Genomic DNA, 26,228 nt, shown 5'->3' with positions numbered 1-26,228 from the left:
TGCTGGAAATCAGAGTCTAGATTAGCTGGAAAAGCACAGCAGGTCAGGCAGCATCCGAGGAGCAGGAAAATCGACGTTTCGGGTAAAAGCCCTTCACCTGGAATGAAGGCAGGGAGCCTCCGGAGTGGAGAGGTAAATGAGAGGGGGGTGGGGCTGGGGGGAAGGTAGCAAAGAGTACAATAGGTGGATGGGGATGGGGATGAAGGTGATAGGTCAGAGAGCGCTTTAGGGAACATCTCCGGGACATCTGCACCAATCAACCCCACTGTCCCGTGGCCCAACATTTCAACTCCCCCTCCCAATCTGCCGAGGACGCGCAGGTCCTGGGCCTTCTCCACCGCCATTCCCTCACCACCCGACGCCTAGAGGAAGAATACCTCATCTTCCGCCTCAGTACACTTCAAACCCAGGGCATCAATGTGGACTTCACCAGTTTCCTCATATCCCCTCCCCCCCCCCCACCTTACCCCAGTTGCAACCTTACAGCTCAACACCATCCTCATGACCTGACCTACCTGCCAATCTTGCTTCCCACCTATTCGCACCACCCTCCTCTCTGACCTATCACCTTCATTCCCACCCCCATTCACCATTGTACTCTTTGCTATCTTCTCTCCAGCCCCACCCCCCCCCCCCCCTCCCATTTATCTTTCCACCCTGGATCCTCCCTGCCTTCATTCCTGATGAAGGGCTTTTGGCCAAAACGTTGATTTTCCTGCTCCTTGGATGCTGCCTGACCTGCTGTGCTTTTCCAGCACCACTCTAATCTAGACTCTATTTATAATACCAGTCTCATTAGTAATAACTACTGGATTGTTGTAGAATCATCTGGTTCACCAAGGGAGAAAATCTGCCTTTCTCACCTGTCCTAGCTTCAATGCAACTCCAGATGCATATCAATGTTGTTGAGTCTTAACTGCCCTCTGAAACCACCAGCAAATCATTAACATGTCACAAACCCATGCAGAAAAAAAACATTGGAGGTACCTTCACCACATGGACTGTAGCAATTCATAAGTGCAGTTCACCACCTTTTTCTCAAGGGTAATTAGGAATAGACAATAAAGCCCATCTTTGCCAGTGATACTAACACCCCAAGAATGAATTTAAAAAGATGTGACATTGGTGAGCCATTGCAAACCAGGTGGATTTGACTTTGTGACAGTGAAGTTACAGTGATGCATTTCCAAGTTAGGATGGTGTATGACTTTAGGGGGATCTTCAGATGGTGAAGTTTTCATGGATCTGCTGTCCTTGTCCTTCTTGATGGAAGTCATGATCTTGTAAGTTCCAAAAAAACCTTGATACGTTTCTCGTGGATGCTTCACATGTAGGCATATTGCACTGCTGGTGGGGGTGGTTAATTTTTAAGCTAGCGGTTGGAGTGTCAGTCAAATAGGTTGCTGTTTCATGGATACAGTCAGGCTTCTTGAGTGCTGTTGGAGCTACTCTCATGCAGATAAGTAGGGGGGTGGGGTTCCATCACAGTCCTGAAAAGTGCCTTGCAGCCGATGGACAGGATTTGGACAATTAGGTGGTGAGTTGCTCACCACAGATTTCCCAGCCTCTGAGCTACACTTGTAGTCACAAAATTTGTGTAATCAAGTCAAGCTTTTAGTCAATGTTGACCTCCATGATGTTGAGGTTTCTGGAATGAACATGCCATCAAATGTTTTGGGAAGATGGTTAGACTCTCACTTCTCGGAGATGGATATTGCCTGGCACTTGCAAGGTACTTAAGTGACTTGCCAGGATTAACTCGTGTCTAAATATTGCCCAGGTCTAGCTGCATATAAACTGTTTCATCATTTCAAAAGTTGCAAAATTAATACTGTGCAATTCTTGGTGACCACTTCTAAAGATGCTTGACAATGTGGCTGATGATGGTCAGGCTGAGGGCACTACCCTGAGGAACTTCAGTGTGATGTCCTATGGTTGAGATGCTTGACTTTCAACAACCACAACATCCAAGACAATCACTTTTACCACATCTTTGTAATTCACCTCTTCTTCTTGGAACAAGATTGTAATGATATCTGGAAATGAGCAACCAATTCAGAAGCCATACTGAACATCAGTAAACAGCTTGTTGCTGAGTAACTTCTACTTAGTTTTGCTGTTTGTGACATTTCCAAATGCTTTGTTGATGATTGGGAGTAGGTTAATGGAAGGGTAATAAGCCAGATTAGATTTGGTCTGCTTTTTGTGCTGGATTTTCTACATTGTCGGGTAAATGTCACTGTCGCACCTATCTTAGCTTGGCTACAGGCACAGATAATTCTAGAGCACAAGTCATCAGAATTACACCTGAGGGGAAATTGGAACCCTTAGCCTTTGCCCTTTAACTGTTCCTTAATGCCACATGAGATAAATGAAATTGGCTATTCATGATTTCAGTGGTGGCAAAGATGGCTCATTGACTCAGCACTTCTGTCTAATGCTGGGGGCAAATAATTCAGTCTTGGCCTTTGCAATGATATATCACGTTACTCCATAATAGAGAATTGGGATTATTATGAAATGGGTTAGTTATTTAATTATGTGTCATCATTCAGGTCTGATCTGAATCCTACCTCTACTATGTGCTTCTTCTGCTGTTTAGCATGCATATTGTTCCAAATGGTAGTTTTCACCATGTTGGCACCTCATTCTTGGGGGTATACAGTGTTGCTCCTGGTACACTTGTCATTGAATGAAGGGTGGCCCACAGGCTTGATGGTTATTGAGAAGTGAGTGATATGCCAGGCCATAAGGTTGCATACTGCGATTAAATGCAATTCTGCAGCTACTGAAGAAGCCCTAGAAAAACTGGAATCAATGGGTATCAATTCTCTGCTGGTTGGAGGCACACTTGGCAGGTAGGAAGATGGTAATGGTTGTTGAAAGTCAGTCATCTCAGCTCCACGGCATCTCTGCAGGAGTTCCTCAAGGTATATCCGAGGCCCAATCATCTTCAACTGCTTCATCAATGACCTTTCCTCCATCATAAGGTCAGAAGTGGGGATGTTCATTGATGATAGCACAATGTTCAGATACTGAAGCAGTCCATGTCCAAATGCAACAAGATCTGGATAATATCCAGGCTTGGGCTGACAAGTAACATTTACACCACACAAATGTCAGACAACGACCATCTCCAATAGCAGATAACCTAATCACTGCCCCTTGACATTCAATAGTATTACTGTCACTGAACTCTCCACTATCAACATCCTTGGGGTTACTATTGACCGGAAACGCAACTGGATTTGTCACTTAAACACAGTGGTTACACGAATAGATCAGAGGCTAGGAATACTAAAGTCAGTAACTCACTTCCTGACTCCCCAAAACAGGACCGCCATCTACAAGGCACAAGTCAGGAGTGTGTTGGAATATCCCCCACTTGCCTGGATGAATGCCACTCGAACAATACTCAAAAAGCTTGACACCACCCAGGACAAAGTAACCCACTTCACTGGCACCACATCCACAAGCATTCACTCCCTCCACCACTGACACTCAGTAGCAGCAGTGTGTACCATTTATAAAATGCATTGCAAAAAGCCACCAAAGATCCTTAGACAGCACCTTCTAAACCCACAATCACTTCCATTGAAAAGGACAAGGGCAGCAGATATATGGCAACACCATCATCTTTTATATGCATGAGCGGAGTACATGAACTCTGACCAGCTCACTCGGAGCCAGTCCTTAGAGTAAGGAGACTCTCTGAAACTCCTGTTTATTTATTTATTTATTTTCTCTTTTTTTCTCTTACCGGCTAACTGCGGTAGTGCTTATGTTTTCCCCAGCACCCATGTTGTGTGTGTGCAGGTGTGAGACACAGTGAGAGACACAAGGTGTACGAATCTTCATTCAGTTTCCACCACCAGGAAGAAAACAAAAACACCCGAGGGGCCAGTGACAAGCAGTGCCCTTCACATCAAAGGGCAATGCTGTGTGATCAAACAGTGAAGGGGAGGGCAGGGATTAAATCAAAATAGAGTTGGAGGGGGAAATAATGCACTCCACTTCCTGTGGCGCCCACCTCTCCCTGAAAACTCCTGTTTATTTCTGTCAGTCAGGGCTCCCTGATTGGCCCAGTTTACCAGCTCCAATCAGGAATCTCACATACAACGAGATCCACCTGTCCATCCTTGTTCCAATCACCACACATCTTTTTCAAAATAGTTTTAAACTCATGTTTAGGCCTCTGGCTGACCAGTCCTATAACTTAATAACTATTGTGTCACCATGCCCCATCCATTCTATACTGCAGAATCTGCTGGAGTGATGATGGGAGAAGGCCTGTATGAATGCAATGGGGTATGAAGAGCTGCATTCACCCTTCCTGCTTCTGATCCAAACCTATCTTTAACATCTTCCACTCTCTCACCCCGAGTCAGCAGGTTGCAGATTTGAGTTCCACTTGAAAAATTTGAATACAGAAATCAAGGCTGTAAATCTGGTTCATTACTGAGAGACAGTATCTACTGTGCTGTCTTTTGGATGAGATATTGCACAGGAGTTTTCACCCAGAGCCCTGACCAGTATATACCTCTCAACATACATCACACAAGATTATCTGGTGATTATTACAGTGCATTTGTAGGACCTTCCTGTGTGCAGATTAACCGCCACATTGCCCGCATTATAACAGTTTGAGGAATACTTAGGTAACATAGTTTTGGGTGGCATGGTGGCACAGTGGTTAGCACTGCTGCCTCACAGCGCCAGAGACCCGGCTTCAATTCCCGCCTCAGGCAACTGACTGTGTGGAGTTTGCACATTCTCCCCGTGTCTGCGTCAGTTTCCTCCCACAGTCCAAAAAATGTGCAGGTTAGGTGAATTGGCCATGCTAAATTACCCGTAGTGTTAGGTGTAGAGGAATGGGTTGGGTGGGTTGCACTTTGGCAGGTCGGTGTGGACTTGTTGGGCTGAAGGGCCTGTTTCCACAATGTAAGTAATCTAATCATAAACCTTTTTAAGATCTTATGCAAGGCAGTATACAAATTATTACAAACTTTATTTAAAAAATGTGATTTATGAAATTTGTGCCAAGTTCCCTGGTGTTCCATATTTTCACCATATTCTGGATAGGCAGTTTCCCCAGTATTCTTTATTAGTGACTACCTTATAGCTATGGCCACCATGACATCTGCCTATTGATAGAATCACAGAATTGGTACAGTGAAGAAAGAAGCCACTTAACTCACCCTATCTTCAGCAGCTCCTCAAATGAATCTAGGGAGACCTAGCCATTTGGATATAAATAGGCTTAAAGGAAGGAGACATTGGGTAGTGGTGGATTGTGTTTTTTCTAGCCTGTGACCAGTGGTGTGCCACAAGGATCAGTACTGAATCCACTACTTTTTATCATTTATATAAATAATTTGGATGTGAATATAGGAAAAATGGTCAGTAAGTTTGCAGATTTGAATTAGAATCCCTACATTATAGAAACAGTCCCTTCGGCCCAACAGGTTCACACTGACCATCCGATGAGTAACCCACCCAAACCCATTCTCCTACCCTATATTTACCTCTGACTAATGCACCTAACTTACGCATTCCTGAACACTATGGGCAATTTAGCATGGCCAATTCACCTAAGCTGCACATCTTTGGATTGTGGGAGGAAACCCACGCAGACATGGGGAGAATGTGCAAACTCCACACAGACAGCCACCCAAGTAACCAGGTCGAACCCAGGACCGTGGTGCTGTGAGGCAGCAGTGCCAACCACTGAGCCACTGTGCCACATTCTAGTGGAGAGTGAAGAAGGTTATCTCAGAGAATAATGGAACTTTGATCAGATGGGCCAATGGACTGAGAAATGGCAGATAGAGTTTAATTTAGACAAATGTGACTATCTTATAGCTATGTTGCATTTCGGTAAGGCAAATCAAGACAGGACTTATGTACTTAATGGTAGGGTCCTAAGGAGTGTTGCCGAACAAAGTGACTATGGGGTATAGGTTCATAATTCCTTGAAATTGGAGTTGCAGGTAGACAGGGTAATGAAGAAGGCTGAAAGAACTCTGGATGTCGTACATCAGAAACAAAAACGTAGATTTCTGTAAAAGCTCAGCAGGTCTAGCAGCATCTATGGAGAGAAAGTAGAGTTAAAGTTTTGGGTCAAGTGACCGTTCCCCAGTTCTGAGGAAGTTAAATCTGATAACTCTGATTTCTCTCCATAGATGCTGCTAGACCTGCTGAGCTTTTCGAGAGATTTCCCTTCCTAGCACCAGAAAATTTAAGACCTTTGACAAACGGTGTAATAAGAACGTGAGGGAAAACTTACTTACACAGGAGACAGGCCCAATCATTGCTTTCAAAATAAGTTTGGATCATTAGTCCATGAGTAAATAAATTACACTACTACGTTGGGAAAGGCGGGAGAGGGAGACCAGTTGAGTTAGTCTTGCGGAGAGCTAGCACAGTCACGACGGGCTGAATGAGCTCTTTCTATGCTGTGATCATCGATATTTGCACTCAAGGTTTGATTCAAACGCATCCTCAATGTTGCAGCGTCACATTCCTTACAGTTTATTGCCCATTACCTTGCCAGCAGTATACTAGTGACGAAAAGCCTCCACGCAAACTGCACAATATCCTGTGATCCACCCACTGGAAACGAGGAGGCTCTGATTGACAGTTCAGGCGGTGCGAATAAATGTGTGTGTTTTTGAACGCTGCTTTACCCTGTGAACTGGCGTGAAGCTGTGGTAAAGCAGGCAGCCTTTTCCCCGCGGAGTCTGCCTGCATTTCGTTCATTTTGCGGCTGCTATAGTGGAGTGACACCACGTAGGCTTTCCCAGTGAGAGAGGCAGAGGCGCTGCCTGCTGATTTACTGGATTCGGATTTATTTTTATTTGTTATTTGTGTGTGTGTGTGTGCGTGTGCGGTTGGTTGAATGAGCGATGGCCTCATTCAGTTACCTGTCCACCTTACCCCTACTGGTCTCTGTGCTCCTGGGCAGCCTGCGCTTCTCTGTACAGGAGCAGGAGGACGAGCACAGCAAACACCTTTACACCGCCGAGCTCTTCAACCATGCCGTGCAGACCGCTCCTCACTTCATCATGTTCTTTGCACCTTGGTAAAGTTCGCCATCTATTTTTCTTTTTTTAAATTGATCATTATTGATTGCATTCAGATGCCTATGGGAGGTGGAAGTTTAATGTTCTTTTGTTAATCATTTATTGTATGCAATCGGATTTTTTTATTGTTGCTTTTTTTTTATGGAAATTGAGGAAACAAAACTTTTTTAGGCGAAAGGGAAGTCACACACTTTCCATTGGGTGGGTTAGTGAAAGTTGAGTGGGAGTTTAAAATGATCAGCTGCAGTTCTCTCAGAAAAAGTTGTGTGTGAGGGTGGGGGGAGGAAAGCAAGCGAGAGGGTGGTTTAAGACTATATCCGAGTTACTTTATAGAGTGTTCACTTCAGTCAGTGTCTGACCCTGTGTTCCATTGTAGTTCCAACGCGTTGTTTGGGGGATCTGTATACGTGGCAGCAAAGGATGGGAGATTACATTACGTAACAATGTTTTACAAAAACTAATGCCCGGTTTGTTCACTGGGGCGAGGTGCTTTTGATAACAAATGCAAAAGGAACTGGTGGTATCATAAACCTTTACACTGCACACAGTCTGTGTTTGCTTAGTTACAAACGTAACTGGGATTTGCTACTCCGTTTCCCCTCCCCCAATGGAACTTTGACATTCCCTGCACTTCCTTTCCCTGGTACTTCCTTGTTGGAGTTTTCATTGAATGAATGAATGAGATATCTAGCGAGGGCAGCTCCTCACACTGAGACAGCTGCCTCATGAACTCAAGACTTCGACTTCTTCCTTCCCCTCCAACTTTTGATGTCAACCAGCCCTGTGTCAGATTGGTTGCTGACTCTTTGAAAACTTGGTGTAGACTCAATTTTTGATCAGTCATTTAAATGTATAAGTTTTTAAGACCCAGTTTAATTTGAATTGCATCCATGCCAGATGCACAGTGATACATGACTGATTTTACGAAAACGTTGAGTGATTTTTGAATTAGTTTTTTTCACTTAATTCGTGCTGTGAAATCTGATTTTAAAATCTTGACATTTATCACCGCAAATCCGTTCATCTTCCATTTAGAGTCATAAAGATTTATAGCACGGAAACCTGCCCTTTTTTCCACTGTCCATGCCGACCAGATATCGTAAATGAATCTCGAAGAAAGTGAGGACTGGAGATCAGAGTCAAAAAGTGTGTTGCTGGAAAAGCACAGCCAGTCAGGCAGCAGCCGAGGAGCAGGAGAATTGATGTTTCGGGCATAAGCCCTTCATCCCTCATTCCTGTGCTTTTCCAGCACCACATAAGTCCCATTTGCCAGATTTTGGCCCATATCACTTTAAACCCTTCCTTTTTATGTCCTCATCCAGATGCCTTTTAAATGTTGTAATTGTACCAGCCTCCTCCATTTCCTCTGGCAGCTCATTCCATACATGCACCACCCCCCTGTGTGAAAAAGTTGCCCCTTCGGTCCCTTTTAAGTCTTTTCCCCTCTCAGCTTAAAACAATGCCCTCTAATTTTATACTCCCCTACCCTGGAAAAAGACCTTGGCTATTCACCCTATCCATGCCCTTCATGATTTTATAAGCCTCTATAAGGTCACCTCTCAGCCTCCGATGCTCCAGGGAAAAAAGCCCCACCCTGTTCGGCCTCAAACCCTCCAACCCTGGCAACATCCTTGTAAATCTTTTCTGAACCTTTTCAAGTTTCACAACACCCTTCCTTTAGCAGGGAGACCAGAACTGAATGCAGTATTCCGAAAGTGGCCTAATCGATGTCCTGTACAGCCTCAACATGATCTCCCAACTCTGATACTCAGGTCACTTGACCAATAAAGGCAAGCATACCAAATGCCTTTTCACTATCTGGTCTACCTATGATGGATTCTGAATGGTTGAAAGGAGCAGAGTAATTGTAAACTTTTCCTAAATGGCAGTTAATGTTTGGTAAATTCTTAGCTTTAAAAACTGAAATTGATAGATATCTGTTAGTCAAGTATTAAGGGGACTGGGGAAAAGACAACTATATGGAGTTAGTTAAGTGGATAACAATTTGAAGGGCTACGTGGCATCCTCTGTTCTAATATTCCTGTATCTGCCCTTCTATAACATAATTTTTTAGTGAATTTCTGGCTGACTACTTCTGATAATTGCAAGTTTGAAATTCAAATGAACTCTAGCTTTCTGAAGTAGAGTTATACCATGACGACTGCACCATGGTATCAATTTACATTAACTATATGTTCTTCTTAAGTAATAGATCAGTGAATATAGTAAAAATGGGAATACATTGTCTCTAGGACTGGTCATCTGTTTGAATTTAAGTCTATAACTAATACAGAGATTGTTGGGAGCATATTGATAACTTCAGACATATTGTACAAGTGCTCAGTTTTAGGGGCTTATGAACAATGTGAACGCAGCATGTCTACATGTATGGAAATTCTTAACCATGTGTACAAACATAATTTCTCTTGAAAGATTAATGTCAGAGATGTAACTCCTGTCTGTTAATTTTAATGATTTAAAATGTTAATCATGCAGCATATGATCCCCAGTATATGTGGAAAATTGAAGTTTTAAGTTGCACTATTCATTTTTTTTTGAGTTGGAAAATGCATATTCAACATTCTGACTGAGTTGGGCAGCCTGCTGAATCTGGCTGGATAGGTGAATGTGCAGAGTTGGGTCAAACTGAATGTGAGATGCTGAGAACAGGGTGAGTCTAGGAGAGTGGGCGCAAGCAAAGATCAAGGTCTGCCCTGTTTGTTTGAATGTGATATCAGGGACAGGTAGTACACTGAGGAGCCAACTGGGGCAATAGGATCTTGTATATTTTTTATATGAACGTGAGATATGATCTGCTATTGGTTGCTAGCACAGATAAATGAGACCCTGTGGGAATTTTCCATACCCACCTAATTAACATTAGTAAGTTATGATTGGGATCTGTAGTTTATATATTTTTCTTTGTACATCAGGAAGCAAAACCAAATTGACCCCAGCCTCTAAGCTGCTGTATAATGATGTTTTGCCTCCTTTTAGATTTTTCAACTTTCTTTACTTATATAACAATCAGCAGTTACTGCTGATTTGAATCTCAAAAATTGACCTGTATTGCTCCCTGCATTCCATCTGACATTTCCATTGGGTTTTGGCTATACCAGATCCTTCTTAACTACATTTCTGGATTAGTGGTGCTGGAAGAGCACAGCAGTTCAGGCAGCATCCAAGTAGCTTCGAAATCGACGTTTCGGGCAAATGCCCTTCATCATTTATTCCTGATGAAGGGCTTTTGCCCAAAATGTCGATTTCGAAGCTACTTTGATGCTGCCTGAACTGCTGTGCTCTTCCAGCACCACTAATCCAGAATCTGGTTTCCAGCATCTGCAGTCATTGTTTTTACCTTCTTAACTACAGACAGTTTATGCACCTTTTTGGAGAAAAGGAATATGGTTGAGTGCATCTGATTAATTGGATCTTTGGTAGTTTAAAAGTTTTTGACTTGCTTCAGGGGTGGGGAGGATTTTAACTTTGCAATAGTGTAAATGGTCCAGAGATTGCCAGCCTCGTTAACATCACTCTCAAGATTTATTTTGAATTAAAATAAAAATTTAAAATGTGTTTTTAAAAAAAAATAGGCTGAGTTTTTATTCAGCCTTTTACAAGTGAAAATGATGGTTTTTAAAGTCTTTGTAAAAGATGTCATTGTCTGTGGAAGATAGAGCCCTCTTAAAATTAGTACGTACTTACTTACTTGATCATTATGGAAAAGTATATTGGAGCACTAACCTGGGACACACGGGATGGCAAGGCACAGGTTTGCATCTCTGATCCTCTGCAATTGCAGACAGAGTTGAGGTTTTGCCATGGAATGGCTGTAACCCCTACATCATCCTTTTGGTATGCCCTGTTGAGCTGATAGGAAAGATTTACTTCAGGCTGGACCACAGTGGAAGACTGTTACATGGGAGACCTCAACATCAGTGCACATGAAATCTTACGGCTGTTAGATGACAAAACCTCCTGCTGATTACCGTCTTCTACCCTCCCTCAGCTAACGAATCAGTATTCACCACTGTTGAACACTACTTGGAGAAAACACTGAGGTGCATATTTTCTCAATGCCTATCACAAAGTGGCTTGATAGCACCACTTCTGACTGCTCTTACTGAGTCTGGAAGGACATACCTGCCGGATTAGGACTGTGGCAGGCAGAGAAAGAATCAACATGATCGGAATATCTCTGTCTTTGCAACCAACAGTCTACTTATCACAGCTGCAAATGGCAATGATGGTATTGATAGGAGTGACTAGTGGACAGTCTGTGTGGAGATCAACTTCCTTATTCACAATGACAATGACTTGTTGAGTTGTGTGGCATTACTGCCACACTAAGTGGGATAGATTTAGGACAGATCTAACATCTCAATTGTAGTATTTATGATACGGGCTGTCAGAGAATTGAGTTCAACCTCATGGCTCAGCCCATATCCTTCACTATTCTCATCCAGCCAAGGGAACAAGCCTGATTCAATAAAGAGTGCAGGAGAACATGCCAAGAGCAGCACATAAAATTAGTTGTCACTTTGTTGAAGCTATAGCACAGGGCTACATGCAGCTAAACAGTAGAAATAACATAGCTACGTGATAGAATAACTAATAGGTAATATCAAAGCTCCTAATTCTACCACATCCAGTCATAAATGATCATAGTCTAATTAAGCAACCAGCTTGAAGAGGAGGCCCTGAGACTCCTCGTTTGCAAGATGCATCTTTGTAGCTGGTGCACACTGCTATTGAGCATGGAGGGAGTAAATGTTTGTGGATGTGGTGCCAATCAAGCAGGCTGCTTTGTTCTGAATGATGCCAAGCTTCTTGACTCACTAGGAGGTGAGTTATTCACTGCAGGATTCCTAGCCTTTGACCTGCTGTTGTAGTCACAGGGATATTTACATTCTGTCAATATTAATCCCAAGATGTTGACCATGAGCTTTCAGTGATGATGATGATGCCATTAAATGTCAAGGGCAGAGAATCCCTAACACTCTTAGACAACACCTTCCAAATCCACAGCTATCATCTAGAAGGACAAGGGCAGCAGGTAGATGGGACTCTGCCACCTACAAGTTCCTTTCCAAGTCATTCACCATCCAGACTTGCAAATAAGAAAAAACTGCACCTTCAGTGTCGCTGAGTGAAAATCCTGGCGCTCCCTCCTTAGTGGCATTGTGATGGTACCCTATGCCAAATGGGCTGCAGCAAATACAGAAAGCAGCTTACCAACACCTTCTCACAAAGGGATGGTAAATAAATGCTGGCACAGCCATTGATTCCCACGTTCCCTGAGTGAATAAGAAAAAGCACCTAGCACATGTGGAAATGCCATGACTGCATACACAGCCATTTCCAGCCAGATTTGTTGTCAATGACCTATCACTGTCATCTCCTGAGGTTCCTATCTTTGTAGATATCGCACATCAGGAAAATTTTTATTCCCCTTGGGTCTCCGGGAATCACTGAATACTTGATGCAGTTAGGCTGAACCATGAAGAAATTCCGTAAATTTCTTTCTGTAGTTCTGTTTCTTCATATTCACGGTGAATGAGAAAAAAGGTATAATAATTTAGAGAAGCTTCTGACTTAAGTTCTGGATTCTAATCAATTTTAATGCTATTCACTGTACACTTTTTAAAAAACTTAAATATGCTGTCTATTCTGAACAGGTGTGGGCATTGTCAGAGACTTCAGTCAACATGGAATGAACTAGGGGACAAATATAACAACATGGAAAACACGCCAGCCAATGTAGCTAAAGTTGACTGCACCAAAGATACACAGACCTGTTCAGATCAAGGAGTCCGTGGATATCCTACGTAAGTGGGGTGTTTTGAAAGGGTGATCTTTCACTCAAAATGTTTTTTTTTGACATCATGCTTGTCTGGAAACGATGAGTCACTCTTAAGTGATTGCCAATCGTCAGTACTATCTGAAGATGTTGGCGATATGAGATTTGTTCATTTTGGGGGCTTGATTTTGATTTGAAGGGGTGGTGGAACAATCTCGTATGACATTCTGGGGAGTTTAGTTTTATTCTATTCAGTAAATGCTGGATAATATGGAGTCCATTATTACACATCTTTATTCCTGCATTTTGTTCCCAACACCCAAATTTGTAGAAATAATAAAACCAAATGATCCAACTCCTAAAATGTGATCTTGAGTACATTAGTGCAGTGTTTTCTACAAGTATTTATTCATTGTACTGTCAGTAAATTCGGGGTGATGGCATTCCCTGTAATTTGGAAGTGTATTTTAATAATAATATTTCCATTATGGGGGGGGTGGAGATTTGGTGATGTAATTGGACTAGTAGTCCAGAGCCCCAGGCTGCTGTTCAGGGGGGGCATGAGTTCAAATCCCATCATGGCAGATGTAGAAACCTGAATTCAATAAAATATCTGGATTTGAAAGCTAGTCCAACGCTGACCATGTAACTGCTGTCAATTGTCGTAAATCTGCCACCTTCACCTGGTCTGGCCTGCATGGGTCTGTAGAGCCACAACAATATGGTTGACTGTTAATTGCCCTCAGGACCTTATACCCATCTTATGAATAAATATAATAAAAGGTGCTTTTTCATGATGATAGTGAGCTCCAACTAACTAAAGCATAACTTTATTCATGCCTACCACACCCATCAATGCTTTAAAATAAAATTGCTTGATCATTGTAAATATTTTTTGTCCTTCTAATCTAGCAAGATGCTTTCAGAAAAAAAGTTAATTTATTTTTAATTATACAGCATTTTGAACCTAATATTAGATCTATAATCTGATTGCTGTGTGGACCAATAGTCTCATTTTCTGATTTTCCTTTTTAGACTGAAGTTATTCAGACCCGACCAGGAAGCAGTGAAATATCAGGGACCCCGAGACCTGCAGTCACTAGAGACGTGGATGCTTCAGACCCTCAATGCTGAACCTGCTGTAAGTCTTAGAAAGTCACTGTAATCTCAAACTCTGGAGTGTTTTAGAACCAAGACTGTCGCTGTGAAATCTAAGTAGCAATTTATGTTTCATGTTTGTTCCTGGTCATTTGTAGTCAAACGGTTGCATGGCTTTTTTTTTTAAAGTAAACCTTGTATACTGACAAACTTCCAGCTGTGTTCACAACCTACTTTCACCAAGCAAGCTGTTCTTTGCACCATAAATAATAACTTCCTTAGGTGGTTCTGCAGAGAAATGCAGAAAAATTATAAATGAAATTCACAGCAGGTTTGCATTGATATGTAAACATAATATGTGCAAAAGCAACTCAGCCTGGCGTTTCCATTCATTTTCTATTCATACTTCATTAATAGTGAGAGTAGTTTGCATTGGTTATCCTGAAAAATTAAGGAAAAACGCACATGGACATTACAGTGGTGAAAGACCAGTGTGTAGTGTAGGCCTGATAGGCTGAGAGGCCTCCTCCTTCTGTATGCTCATTCCAAGAGGTACATATTGGAATTGGTGGCTTTTGCATACTGCAGAGACTTTCAATTATGAACAGAAAAAAGTCATCATGGCCACACGATATCTATAGCCAGAGAGAGAGATTTAACATTATGGATTTATGACCTTGCATCAGAATTGAGGAAAATGAGAGATTTGACGGACTCAGAGTATGTGAAAAAGGAGTGGAAAGAAGAACAAAAGGGAAGAGCTGTGTTAGTATGGAGGGCAAAGCAGATTGAACGACAAAATATTGCACATCAGAAAAAGTCAGAGAATGCTAATGGGACGAGTTTAGAAACAAAAGATGTGCCTAGATGAATGAAAGAATAGCCGCCATCTGAATGCATTAAGAAGGAGACATGAAAAACAAAACCAACAGAAGGACTTGAAACAAAATGGTGTAAAGGTTATGATCTAAAATGGTTATATTCAGTGTTGCGTTCCAAAGTTGAAAGTGGAGGTGTGGCAGCTTGAGCTTGTGTGGAGCTTCAGTGGAACAACGTGGCAAGCCAACGACAGAAAGGTCAGGCTGGGGATAACCGAGATTTGAAATGACAGCTGAAACTCAGGGTTACACTTGCAGTTCAAACGGAGATATTCAGTACAACAGTCACCCAGTTTATTTGGTCTTGCCAATGTAGAGAAGATTTTGTACTGTCTATCGTCATATTTTTAGTTTTAGTTTTGCCACTACCACAGAATAACTCTATTGTAATCTCTTCAAACTATTTAATTATATACATGTAAATATGCGGAAAATATTTGGTGGTTTAATGTAACTGCTGTGATCTCGGTTCCAACAAATATAGTCAATTCCAATCTGAAAATTGTGTGAAATGCTGTTTTCTTTAAATATTAATTAGATTTTCCCCGTATTAGTAGCCAGAACAAATACTAGTCTCGCTGGAATAATACTAGTCTCCTCATTTATAAGTTATCTTTAAACAGAGATTGGTGGTGCTTTGGCATCAGCTGAATAACATTTCCAAAAAACTAAGAACAGGAAGAAAATAAAACTGTTTCTCTCTCCTATTTGATTTCTTCTTTTCTACCTTACACGATCTTATTTGAACTGTCTCCTTGTTTGTTTATGCCCCACTGACTTCTGTTTAGTCTTTCTACTTAAAAAAAATCTTCCAAACATTTCATGGAGAAGAGGATGCCAGTAGATTAACACACCAGAAATGGTGTGTGTTTTCAAAATGGTAATCGGAATGTTTGGAGAACAGAAAATGCTTGTGCTGTCAGAGTCCTTTGAGAATTTGTTTTTATAAAATATATAAAAAGATCATTATAAATTATGAATTTAAAAAAGAGCTATTGGTTTTTGCATCCACGCAAATGAACAAATGTGGATGTCTTCAGCTTGTTTTCTCTATTCTTTTTTTTTTCCACCAGCTTTAAAGAAAATGGTGAATACTGTGATTCTTCCATTATGCACGTGAGAATTAAATCATTGAGATATTGATGCCATCAGGATAGATCATAAGAATTCACAATAAAAAGAGAAGCATTAGGTTTCTATTCACAAATTACACTCTATTCAGGTCGATTCCTGTGGCCTGGACTCTGAAGTACAAATTATGTTGTTTAGAGGTTATTATTCAAATCCCCTTCACACTTGGGACACTTTTTTTTTGTCCAGCTTAGTTGCTACTTTTCCCATCCATCCAGCCCTGCACAACTAAATGCATTTCCATAGCCATACGCTCTTTTTTATTTAATTAAAAAATTCTGTAAAAGGATAAACTCGAGTTTGCACTTAGAAAATAATATTTTAAATTAATTAGGGTTTCCCCATATTGTGTGCTGGTGTGATTTTGTGTATTTGATTGAACTTGACATTGGAGGTTTGCTGGGTACATAGTGAAGTTTGACTGATTACTAATATTGTAGTGATTTGATACTGTAGCTGGTCAAGTCTCGATATCAGTTCCTTATTTTCAGAAGCTGCATAAGAGCAGTAGATAGGAAGGGACTATTGTCCTGATGGTCATTTGCATGGCTGTGGGAGAAAAATGCAAATGTATCAATTATCCTTTAAGGTCATATTGAGTGAACACAGGAATTGCCATGACGGCATTTGAATAACAGAGTTTTGGTTTTGCATTGACGGCTGTTGTTGTGCCCAACTTTGGTTTTTGCTGTATTAAAATAGCCTTCAGAAATTGTAGAATAGAAAGGTTGTAAACATTTAGTGTGGACAGGTATTTGTCTGTCAGTGATGACTCCAGTGTTGAATAACTCATTGGCATTCCCTGTATAGGCACTTGGTATAAGTAGCTGCTTGGGTTAGATACTGTTTGGAAAATAGGACAGAAGAGATTTTTGCAAATCTATGCCTCCACTCCATTGATTGTCCATTTAATCTCTCATAGTTTTAAAAATCTATACATCTGTTTTGAAATATTTGATTGTTCTTTCATCCACAAAGTTTGGTGGTGGCAAGTTCCAGATTTTAACTGCATCTAACATAAAGAATTCCTCCCTGAGTTTTCTCCTAGATGGTCTAACTCTAATTTTAAGATACTGCCTTTTCGTCCTGGACTTCCTATTGTAGTCCTTCATCTGTCAGATACAAACTCACCCTGCTGGGCTCTGTAAAATGCAAGCCAAGTTTATCCTCATAATTTTAATTTGATATCCGTTTGTAACTGTACCCCAGCAAGAGTTGCCATCTTCATTATAAGAAATGCCAAAATTGGCCTTGTTATTTGCATTGGTCATACATGAAACAAGTATTGGTTGTTTTAAAATTTCATCTGTTGTAATGGGAAGTTTTCTGATGTCTTTTTACATGCAATGCAGATTAATCCTCCCAAAGCTATACAATGTTTAAAGAGGTGTCTTACTGTAACTCTCTTCTTTCAAATTTTCAATCCTGTGGAATTACACCCTGTGGTTTTCTGCCCAATTGTTTTAAAGGCTAGAAAATTATAGGACGGAACAGAAGAACACATTCTGAACCAGATGCCACTGGTTCAGTTTCAATGGTACATGTGACATGGAGAATGATAAGTGATGTCCTTTGATCTGTCACGTCCACATAATGTCTTTAGATAGTTCAGCTTGACTGCATATCCAAAATCAGAAGAAGAATATGAAACAATTTTGGAGGCTGGTCACTTTTAACCAGTTGGAAATATGATAACCATTTGTGTATAGCACGTCCAACAAACAGCAGTGTGGAAATAACCAGCTAACCTCTTCTCGTTATATAAAACAAGCAACTGTGGATGCTGAAGCTCCGAAACAAAAACAGAATTGCTGGAGAAACTCCTCTGTGGAAAGAAAACAGAGTTAACAATTTGAGTCCAGCAACCCTCCTTCAGAGCTGACCCTTCTTCCAGTTATGTTGATGTAATGGATTTCAAAACAAATTCTTCACTAGACCCCTGGGATTTTTTATGCACTCTAAGGGGGCAAAAGGAGTGATTATTTAATGTCTGCAAAATCTGAGTGCCGTATGAGTGCCGTATGCCCTTAATACTGACAAATATGTCAGCTGAGATGATTGCATTCTCCTTTCTGCCTTAGATATGAGAGTTTTACAGTAGGACTAGGGTTAATATTTGAAGCGTTTGATTTGATACCTGAAATTATAACCTCTATTATTTTGAAATGCCTTCAGCCAGTTGCCCAAACTTGTTCAGCTTTGCTACACAGTGAAAAGAGATGGGCTGTGGTCACTTTGAAGCCTGTGCCAATGTACTACTCGCTGAATATTTGCATGGGTTCTATTTTTAAAAAGGGATAACTGCTGGGGGATTTGCTGCTGAAGTAATTGACTTTGGACTTGTAACCACTAGCATAAATATTTAAAGGTATGAAAGCCCTGAAGAGGAACACCTGTGGAATCCCAAGGCTATGGTGTTTTCACTAGGATGTTAGCAAGGCATGGTCTTGGGATTGTAAGAATGCTTTATGTCACACACCAACTATAAAAGGTGGCTTGTATCATAATAAATTTTTATCCATTTAAGCGCTCATTGCTCGTGGATAACATTTTTGAGTCATGTAGTTGTAGTGAGACATTTACTCAAGGCTTAATTGACACAATGTAAGGCAAAAGATTCACTCTCTCTCAAATGCCATTCAAGCACACAGGTTTATAATCCAGGAGTATTCTGCTAATCACTGAAATGAACTTATTGATACATAAACATTAAAAGTGACCTCTTTTTCACTAAGGTCACATTTCTGAATCTGATATATCCATTTTCTCTCGCTTCCCAACCCTGTCACCCTCGAGGAATTGGTGTCTGCTGCGTTTTGTGGGAGCTGGATTTGTAAATTGGCCAAGCTTGAGGTGCAGCACTGGGCTTTGGTCTTGACAATGAGTTGCTGCTATTGAGAATCAGATTTGTTCCTTTTGGTTGTATAAAGTTTTCATTTTTGCCTGTTGGCTACTAAATCTTCAGTGAGCTACTCCTCACAAAAGGGATATATGATATTACCTCCTGTAGCTGGAGGTCATTAAGTACAGTACATGAAAATGATCGGAGATGGCTGCCCACCAGTCTTTTCTGCAGGAAGGGAAGAAGTATTTTGATCAAAGTATTAAGGAGGTAATGTGGCCAATTATAGGAATGTGTTGTCCCATGTGGCAAAGATGTATTTCCTTTGGGGAAATATCCTTATTGGTAAATATGTACTTGGAATATCCTTATTTTTTTCCTCTATAACTGAGAAATTAAATCTTTTTTTAAACCTTGTTACTTCCTTTTGATAGCAAAGCGAATCTGAGCAGGAACCTCCCACGGCCCCAGAAGCCAAGCAGGGCTTGTATGAACTCTCAGCTGATAACTTCAAGCTTCACACTGCACAAGGTATGTTTACCCCAGGTTCAATATTTGGTTGGTTATTTGGTGTTTTTTCGATCCGTATGTACTGGAACTTCAGTCATGGTCTTTTAATCAGTATTAGAATTCCATAGAAAACTTCATCTCGTGGACAAAAGCAACACAAGTTGAATGCATGAATTTGAAATAAAAACAATGTTCAATAGATGTAACAGCACCTATGGAGAGAGAAGCACAGTCAACATTTCAAGTTAAATATGACTTATGTTCAGAACTGTTCTGTCCTGATGAAGTCCTACTTGACCCTGTTTTTGTCCTTGGGGAAAAATTTAAATTTGATTGATTAATATTTTCTCAATTGACTATGATCTTGAAACTACTGCATTGCTGCAAAAACCCATGTGCTTCATAGATGTCCTTTTGGGAAGGAAATCAGCTGTCCTTACCTAGTCTGACGTGAGTCCAAACCCATGATAATGGGTAGTCTTGAGTCAACCACATTGAAATGACCAGGCAAGCCATTCAACTGTATCAAAATGGTCACAGAAAAGCTTAAAAAAAAGAACTTAACAGCACTGTGGGTGTGTCTGTGCCACATGGACTGCAGTGGTTCAAGAAGACAGCTTACTACTAACCTTTCTAGGGCAGTCATGGATGGTAACAAATGATACACTTTCCAGCAATGCTGTCATCCCAATAATTATAAAAATACTGTAATAAATGAATACGGCATGTGTTTTTCAAAATGTAAAGCCTGGAGTTTTAGTTCCTCTTTTTAAAGGAAGTGGCTTTTTGTTTTGTTTTTGCACCTGTAGTGATAATTTAAAAATGTGGCTTTCCTTTTTAACAATGGTAGGGCCATCACAGGAAGAGTTTTATTAGTTTCATTAAGTTAATGGTAACATCAAACTGCTTCCTACATTTTATAACCTTTTGTAAAGCTAACCACTGCACTTGAGAGTATTATCCATTGACAAACTTGATAAAATCATGATCGATTGAATTGTGCTGATGGTTTGAAGGAGTATGGGAATATATGATTCCTGCTGTGAAGTTTGTCTGTCTAATACAAGGGAATCTGGTGAAAGTCAGGCTAATTCCCCTCCGTACTTTGTTGAGTTACATGAAAGTGTTTGGATCAAGAAGCCTCTGACCTGTCAATTAGTACAGAAATGCTGATGATAGATAGCCATCAGCTCAGGCATGATCTGTCAAAGGAGCTGGTGAAAATAAAGAGAAAATTTAATTTCTAGTAAGATTGCCTCTGCTTCTGTTGGTAGCACTTGTCTGTTGGGAGTAGTCATCCTTTCCTGAATTTTTGGGAATAATGTGTAGACTTTTCTGTGTAGCCTCCCTTTATTTTCAAAAACATTTCTGTAACATGTGGTTTTTAAAATATCTTTGAACAGGTTTTCATTTTATCAAATTCTTTGCTCCGTGGTGTGGGCACTGCAAAGCTCTGGCTCCAGCATGGGAACAACTGGCAACAATGTTTGAGCATTCCGACAATGTGAAAATTGCCAAGGTGAGAACATCCAAGATAACAGGAAATATTCGAGCTGGAAGTGTTTTAAAGAGCCTGCTTTACTAGTGGAGTGAGTGACTCTGTATACTGTAGATCCCCAGGATTTGACATAGCTGCTTGGCTCTTGGTAAGCATGTGTTACGGGGACAGTTTGTTTTCCACCTCTTTGAATACTAGAATGTCATTTAACATAATTATTGAGATCTAGAAATAGATGGGATGAGGGAGAGCAATATCCATGATGATCTGCTGTGTTCAATACTGGTTGCAAACTTTACCTCAGGAGCTGTGAGTATTGGAAGAAATCCCTGACTTGCAACAACATTTGAGAGGGGGCTTTTTTATTTTAAACTCTTGCCACTGATTTGTGGAATATTTAATAAGAGCTTTGTTATACCATTGTGGTTGGCAAAATCCTGCAATGCTGAAAAGGTGGTGTGATTGATTACTGAATCTTGATTTGCACTCAGCACAATGCCTGTTCTAGAAGCTAAAAATCACACAATGCCAGGTTATAGTCCAGCAGATAACTGCCTGATGATGGAGCAATGCTTCGAAAGCTTGTACTTCCAAATAAACCCGTTGGACTATAACCTGGTGTTGTATGATTTTTAACTTTGTCCACCTTATTGGACAAAGCTGCACCATTGTTTGGTTAGAGAATTGCACCGCCTCTGATTGTAAAGACACTACAACGAATAGTCAGGACAGCTGAGAAGATCATTTCAGGTCTCTCTCCCCTCAATTACAGACATTTACGCCACACGCTGTATCCAAAAAGCTAAGAGCATTGTGGAAGAAACGGTACACTCCTCACTCAAACTCTTCTCCCTCCTGCCATCTGGCAGAAGATACCAGAGCATTCTGTCTCTCACGGCCAGACTGTGTGACAGTTTCTTCCCCCCCCCCCCCAAGCCATCAAGCTCCTTAACTTTTTATGATCGGACTTTTGTTTTTGTTTCATTTGAAATTCTTTGCGCAACTCTAATTGTTGCTAGAACAACGTCCATTAATTATCATTTTTATTACACTGTAATTTGTGTGTTTTGCACTTTCTGCACACTTTATGCTGCCCTCTATATGATCGTGTAGTTTGTGCTATCCATGTAGCACCTTTTGGTCTGGAGAAATGCTGTCTCGTTTTTACTGTATCAGTTGTATATGGTAGAAATGCCAAAAAATCTACTCTACTCTACTCTACCCAGTCTAACACTGGCATCTCCACATCATTTTCAGAACAGAACTGTCTGTGATTTAGTTAATCGATTCAGTGATTTAGTTGCCCAGAGTGTTAGAGCAGTGTTAACTGTATACAGAAAACATTGTTTTAACCAACACCTTATGAGGGTGGCACAGTGGTTAGCACTGCTGCCTCATAGCGCCAATTCCCACCTCTGGCAACTGTCTGTGTGGAGTTTGCACATTCTCCTTGTGTCTGCGTGGGTTTCCTCCAGGTGCTCCAGTTTCCTTCCATAGTCCAAAAAATGTGCAGGTTAAGTGAATTAGCCACGCTAAATTGCCCGTAGTGTTAGGCAAAGGGGTAAATGTACAGGAATGGGTCTGGGTGGGTTGCTCTTCGGAGGGTCAGTGTGGACTTGTTGGGCCGAAGGGCCTGTTTCCACACTGTAAGCAATCTAATCTAAACTGGCATTCTTGATTAAACCAAAAAAATTATATACCTCAAACACTGCGACGGTTACTATATCATTCTATACAGTTATCATAGCTTTTGTAACCTGTTTACCTCAATGTAAATATACTTGTTATTTCATGCGGCTATTTGATTGAACAACAACGGTTGACTAAATTTTGAGTCAATTACTCTAAATACCGTGGTCTACTATGATGTCCAAGTAGTTGAGGATCTGATGAGAAGGCTCTGCCCATGAGTTTTTTCATTTAAGGCAATGTTTCATTTTTATTTAAATAAAGTATAACAGTAATGTGTAAACTCCCTGCATTATTTAATCCAAGATGGCGGATGGGAAAAGTTTCTGGCTGTAACAGCTTTTCTTTTGAGGTATTTTATGTGTTGGAGGTGATTTCCTTGAATTCCAGGAACAGCAATGACTGTTTTATATGCTGTTGCATTGTTTTGGAATTTTGGGGGAAAAAAAGTCAAAACAACAGCAGTTTTAAAAGAGTGGAACAGTCAAAGGAAGCACAAAGTGAGGTCAGTGCAGGAGAGAGCAAAAGAAACCCACACTGTTAACTGACACAGCAGTGAATCTGCCCAGTTACTGCCTTTGCTGTTTGCGTTGGAGGCCGAGGGGGTGACCTTATAGAGGTTTATTTAAAAAAAAGATGAGGGGCATGGATAGGGTAAATAGACAAGGTCTTTTCCCTGGGTTGGGGAGTCCAGAACTAAAGGGCATAGGTTTAGGGCGAGAGGGGAAAGGTATAAAAGAGACCTAAGGGGCAATATTTTTATGCAGTGGGTGGTAGAGGCTGGTACAATTGCAACATTTAAAAGGCATCTGGATGGGTATATGAATAGGAAGGGTTTGGAGGAATATGGACCAGGTGCGGACAGGTGGGACTAGATTAGGTTGGGATATCTGGTTGGCATGGACAAGTTGGACCAAAGGATCTGTTTCCGTGTTGTACATCTCTATGACATTACATTTCTACTACTTAGTGTGTGCTTTTACATTAGTTACACGGACGTCTTGACTATCTGGAATATTTGATCTTGGTCCCATAGGGCCGGAAAATAAAACCTTTGCTCTACTACAAATTTGATTGTGAAAATCATAGTGATTTAATATCTCCAATTATTTTGGAGACTCTTTTCTCTCAATGTCCTCGAGGGTTGTCACTAAACCTTAGTGGTCTGGACAATCAAGGATTGCAGCTTCATGCCAGGATTGATAATGGTGAGAGGCAAGTGCCCTCTCAGGAAATTTCTTGGATCTGAGGTCGAGTGGGACACCCTTTACAATCTATAATTGGCTCCTGCATTGAGCAGTGTGACTGGGTGAAAAGGATTGCAATATGTGCTCTTAAGAATGTTGCTTCAATATATTTTGGAACCATAAACTAGGCCATTGGTCCAGCCCACAGACTGCCTGACCTTCTACTCAAATATTCTTGCTGAAATGACTTGCATATCAAAATTTCAAGAAATCTTTAATAAAGGAAGCTCACTGGCTAATTGGTGTGCAATAAATCATCAGAATTAGCTTTGAGATGTCAAATGTTCTGAAAATGTTTTCACGTTTTGACTGCAGCCTTTCCCTTTAATACTAAACGTCTTGTAATCTAATTCCAGGTTGATTGCACCGCTCACCAGCAGCTGTGCTCTCAGAACCAAGTACGTGGATACCCAACCCTCCTGTGGTTCAAGGATGGGGAAAAGGCTAGTATTGTTTTTACTTTAAATCACGTTTGCTGAATTTCTCATCCCCTTCCTCCTCCTTGATTGGTCCAATATTGTACTCTTTTTCATGTACTTGGAATAATTGTGGAATTTCGCTAAACTGTAGGAATTATGATGGTTTGAGGATTTAATCATTAGTCAGGTTTACAGTGTGCACAATTGGTAGCCAAAGCCTATTCATCGTGAGAAAACCTGTCTGCAGTGATGTGAACAGATTTAAATCTTCTAGATAATAGACAATAGATGCAGGAGTAGGCCATTCAGCCCTTCGAGCCTGCACCGCCATTCAATATGATCATGTCTGATCATTCCCAATCAGTATCCTGTTCCAGCCTTATCTCCATAACCCTTGACTCCACTATCTTTAAGAGCTCTATCCAATTCTTTCTTAAATGAATCCAGAGACTGGGCCTCCACTGCCCTCTGGGGCAGAGCATTCCACACAGCCACCACTCTCTGGGTGAAGTAGTTTCTCCTCATCTCTGTCCCTCACTCCAGCAAGAACTATGAATCCAAATGTGTGGTGTGGGCACAAATGAGTATAATGATGAAAGGACAGTCTTGTAGCAGTGGTAGTGTCCCTACCTTTTAGATCATAAGGCCCAGATTCAAGACCCACCTGCCCAGAGGTGTGTCATAAGATGTCCAGACAGCTTGCTTAGAATAACTAGAGGAAAAGGAATCGCACGGAGAAAAGTGGGGCTCCTTTTTGACTGTGACCATCTCTTTTTGGATATTCTACTCTTTGTACTACACTGTTGTGAAAAGTGGGAAATGTAGCTTTGAACTGTAACATCTCTCTCTGAATGTTCAAATGAATTCCACATTGTCACCTTTTTTCAGGTTGATCAATACAAGGGAAAGAGGGATCTGGACTCTTTGCAGGAATATGTTGATTCCCAGTTAAAGGCAGCTGATCCTGCTGAAGAAGATCAGGAAACTGATGAAGATTCCGAGGAAGAGGATCAATCTGAAGAGGAGGAGGAGGAGGAGGAGGAGAAGGAACAGGTATTTAAGTTATTTAAAATGGTTTCAGGTGGTGGGGAAGTGGAATTTTTGATAAGGGATAGCATTACTGCTGTACTTCTGGAGGATATTCCTGGGAATACATCCAGGGAAGTTACTTTGGGTGGAAGTGAGAAATAAGAAAGGGATGACCATCTTATTGGGATTGTATTATAGAACCCGCGCACCTGCACCCCTCCCCCACAGTCAGCAGGAAATTGAGAAACAAATTTGTAAGGAGATCTCGGTTACTGTTAAGAATAACATGGTGGTTATGATAGGGGATTTTAACTTTACAAACATGGACTGGGACTGCCATAGTGTTAAGGGTTTAGATGAAGAGGAATTTGTTAAGTGTGTACAAGAAAATGTTCTGATTCAATATGTGGATGTACCTACTGTTGGGAAATCAGACAGGCCAGGTGACTGAGGTGTCAGTGGGGAAGCACTTTGGGGCCATTGACCATAATTCTATTACTTTTAAACTAGTGATGGAAAAGGTTAGACCAGATCTAAAAGTTGAAGTTCTAAATTGGAGGAAGGTTAATTTTACTGGTATCAGGCAAGAATTTTCAAAAGCTGATTGGGGGCAGATGTTCATAGGTAAAGGGATTGCTGGAAAATGGGAAGCCTTCAGAAGTGAAATAACAACTGTCCAAAGACTCCTGTTATGGTGAAAGGAAAGGCTGGTAGGTATAGGGAATGCTGGAAGACTAAAGAAGTTGAAGTTTTAGTTAAGGAAAAGAAGGAAGCATATGTCAGGTGTAGACAGGAGAGATCAGGTGAATCTTTAGAGTATAAAGGCAGTAGTATACTTAAGAGTCAAATCAGGAGGGCAAAAAGAGGACATTAGATTTGGCATATAGGGTTAAGGAGAATCCAAGGAGTTGTTATAAGTACATTAAGGACAAGAGGGTAACTCGGTGGGGGGGGGGGGGGGGGGGGGGGGGGGGAGGGGGAGAGAATAGGGCCCTTCAAAGATCA

At 41.0% G+C, this 26,228-nt stretch overlaps 1 protein-coding gene across 1 annotated transcript in view; it reads left to right on the top strand.

Annotated features, from left to right (window-relative positions):
- The first annotated feature begins 6,672 nt into the window (after positions 1-6,672).
- Positions 6,673-26,228, top strand: part of txndc5 (thioredoxin domain containing 5) — a 32,736-nt gene continuing 13,180 nt past the window's right edge. Inside the window, exons 1-7 of the mRNA XM_072570814.1 lie at positions 6,673-7,081; positions 12,761-12,910; positions 13,918-14,023; positions 19,266-19,362; positions 20,745-20,860; positions 24,132-24,218; positions 25,083-25,247. Of these exons, the coding sequence (XP_072426915.1) occupies positions 6,906-7,081; positions 12,761-12,910; positions 13,918-14,023; positions 19,266-19,362; positions 20,745-20,860; positions 24,132-24,218; positions 25,083-25,247 (897 nt within the window). The 5' untranslated portion in view covers positions 6,673-6,905. The remainder of the gene's footprint in view (positions 7,082-12,760; positions 12,911-13,917; positions 14,024-19,265; positions 19,363-20,744; positions 20,861-24,131; positions 24,219-25,082; positions 25,248-26,228) is intronic.

The sequence above is a fragment of the Chiloscyllium punctatum genome, chromosome 5, assembly GCF_047496795.1.
Source record: "Chiloscyllium punctatum isolate Juve2018m chromosome 5, sChiPun1.3, whole genome shotgun sequence".
NCBI classification, from domain to species: Eukaryota; Metazoa; Chordata; class Chondrichthyes; order Orectolobiformes; family Hemiscylliidae; genus Chiloscyllium; species Chiloscyllium punctatum.
This window is presented reverse-complemented; position numbering and strand designations above follow the sequence as displayed.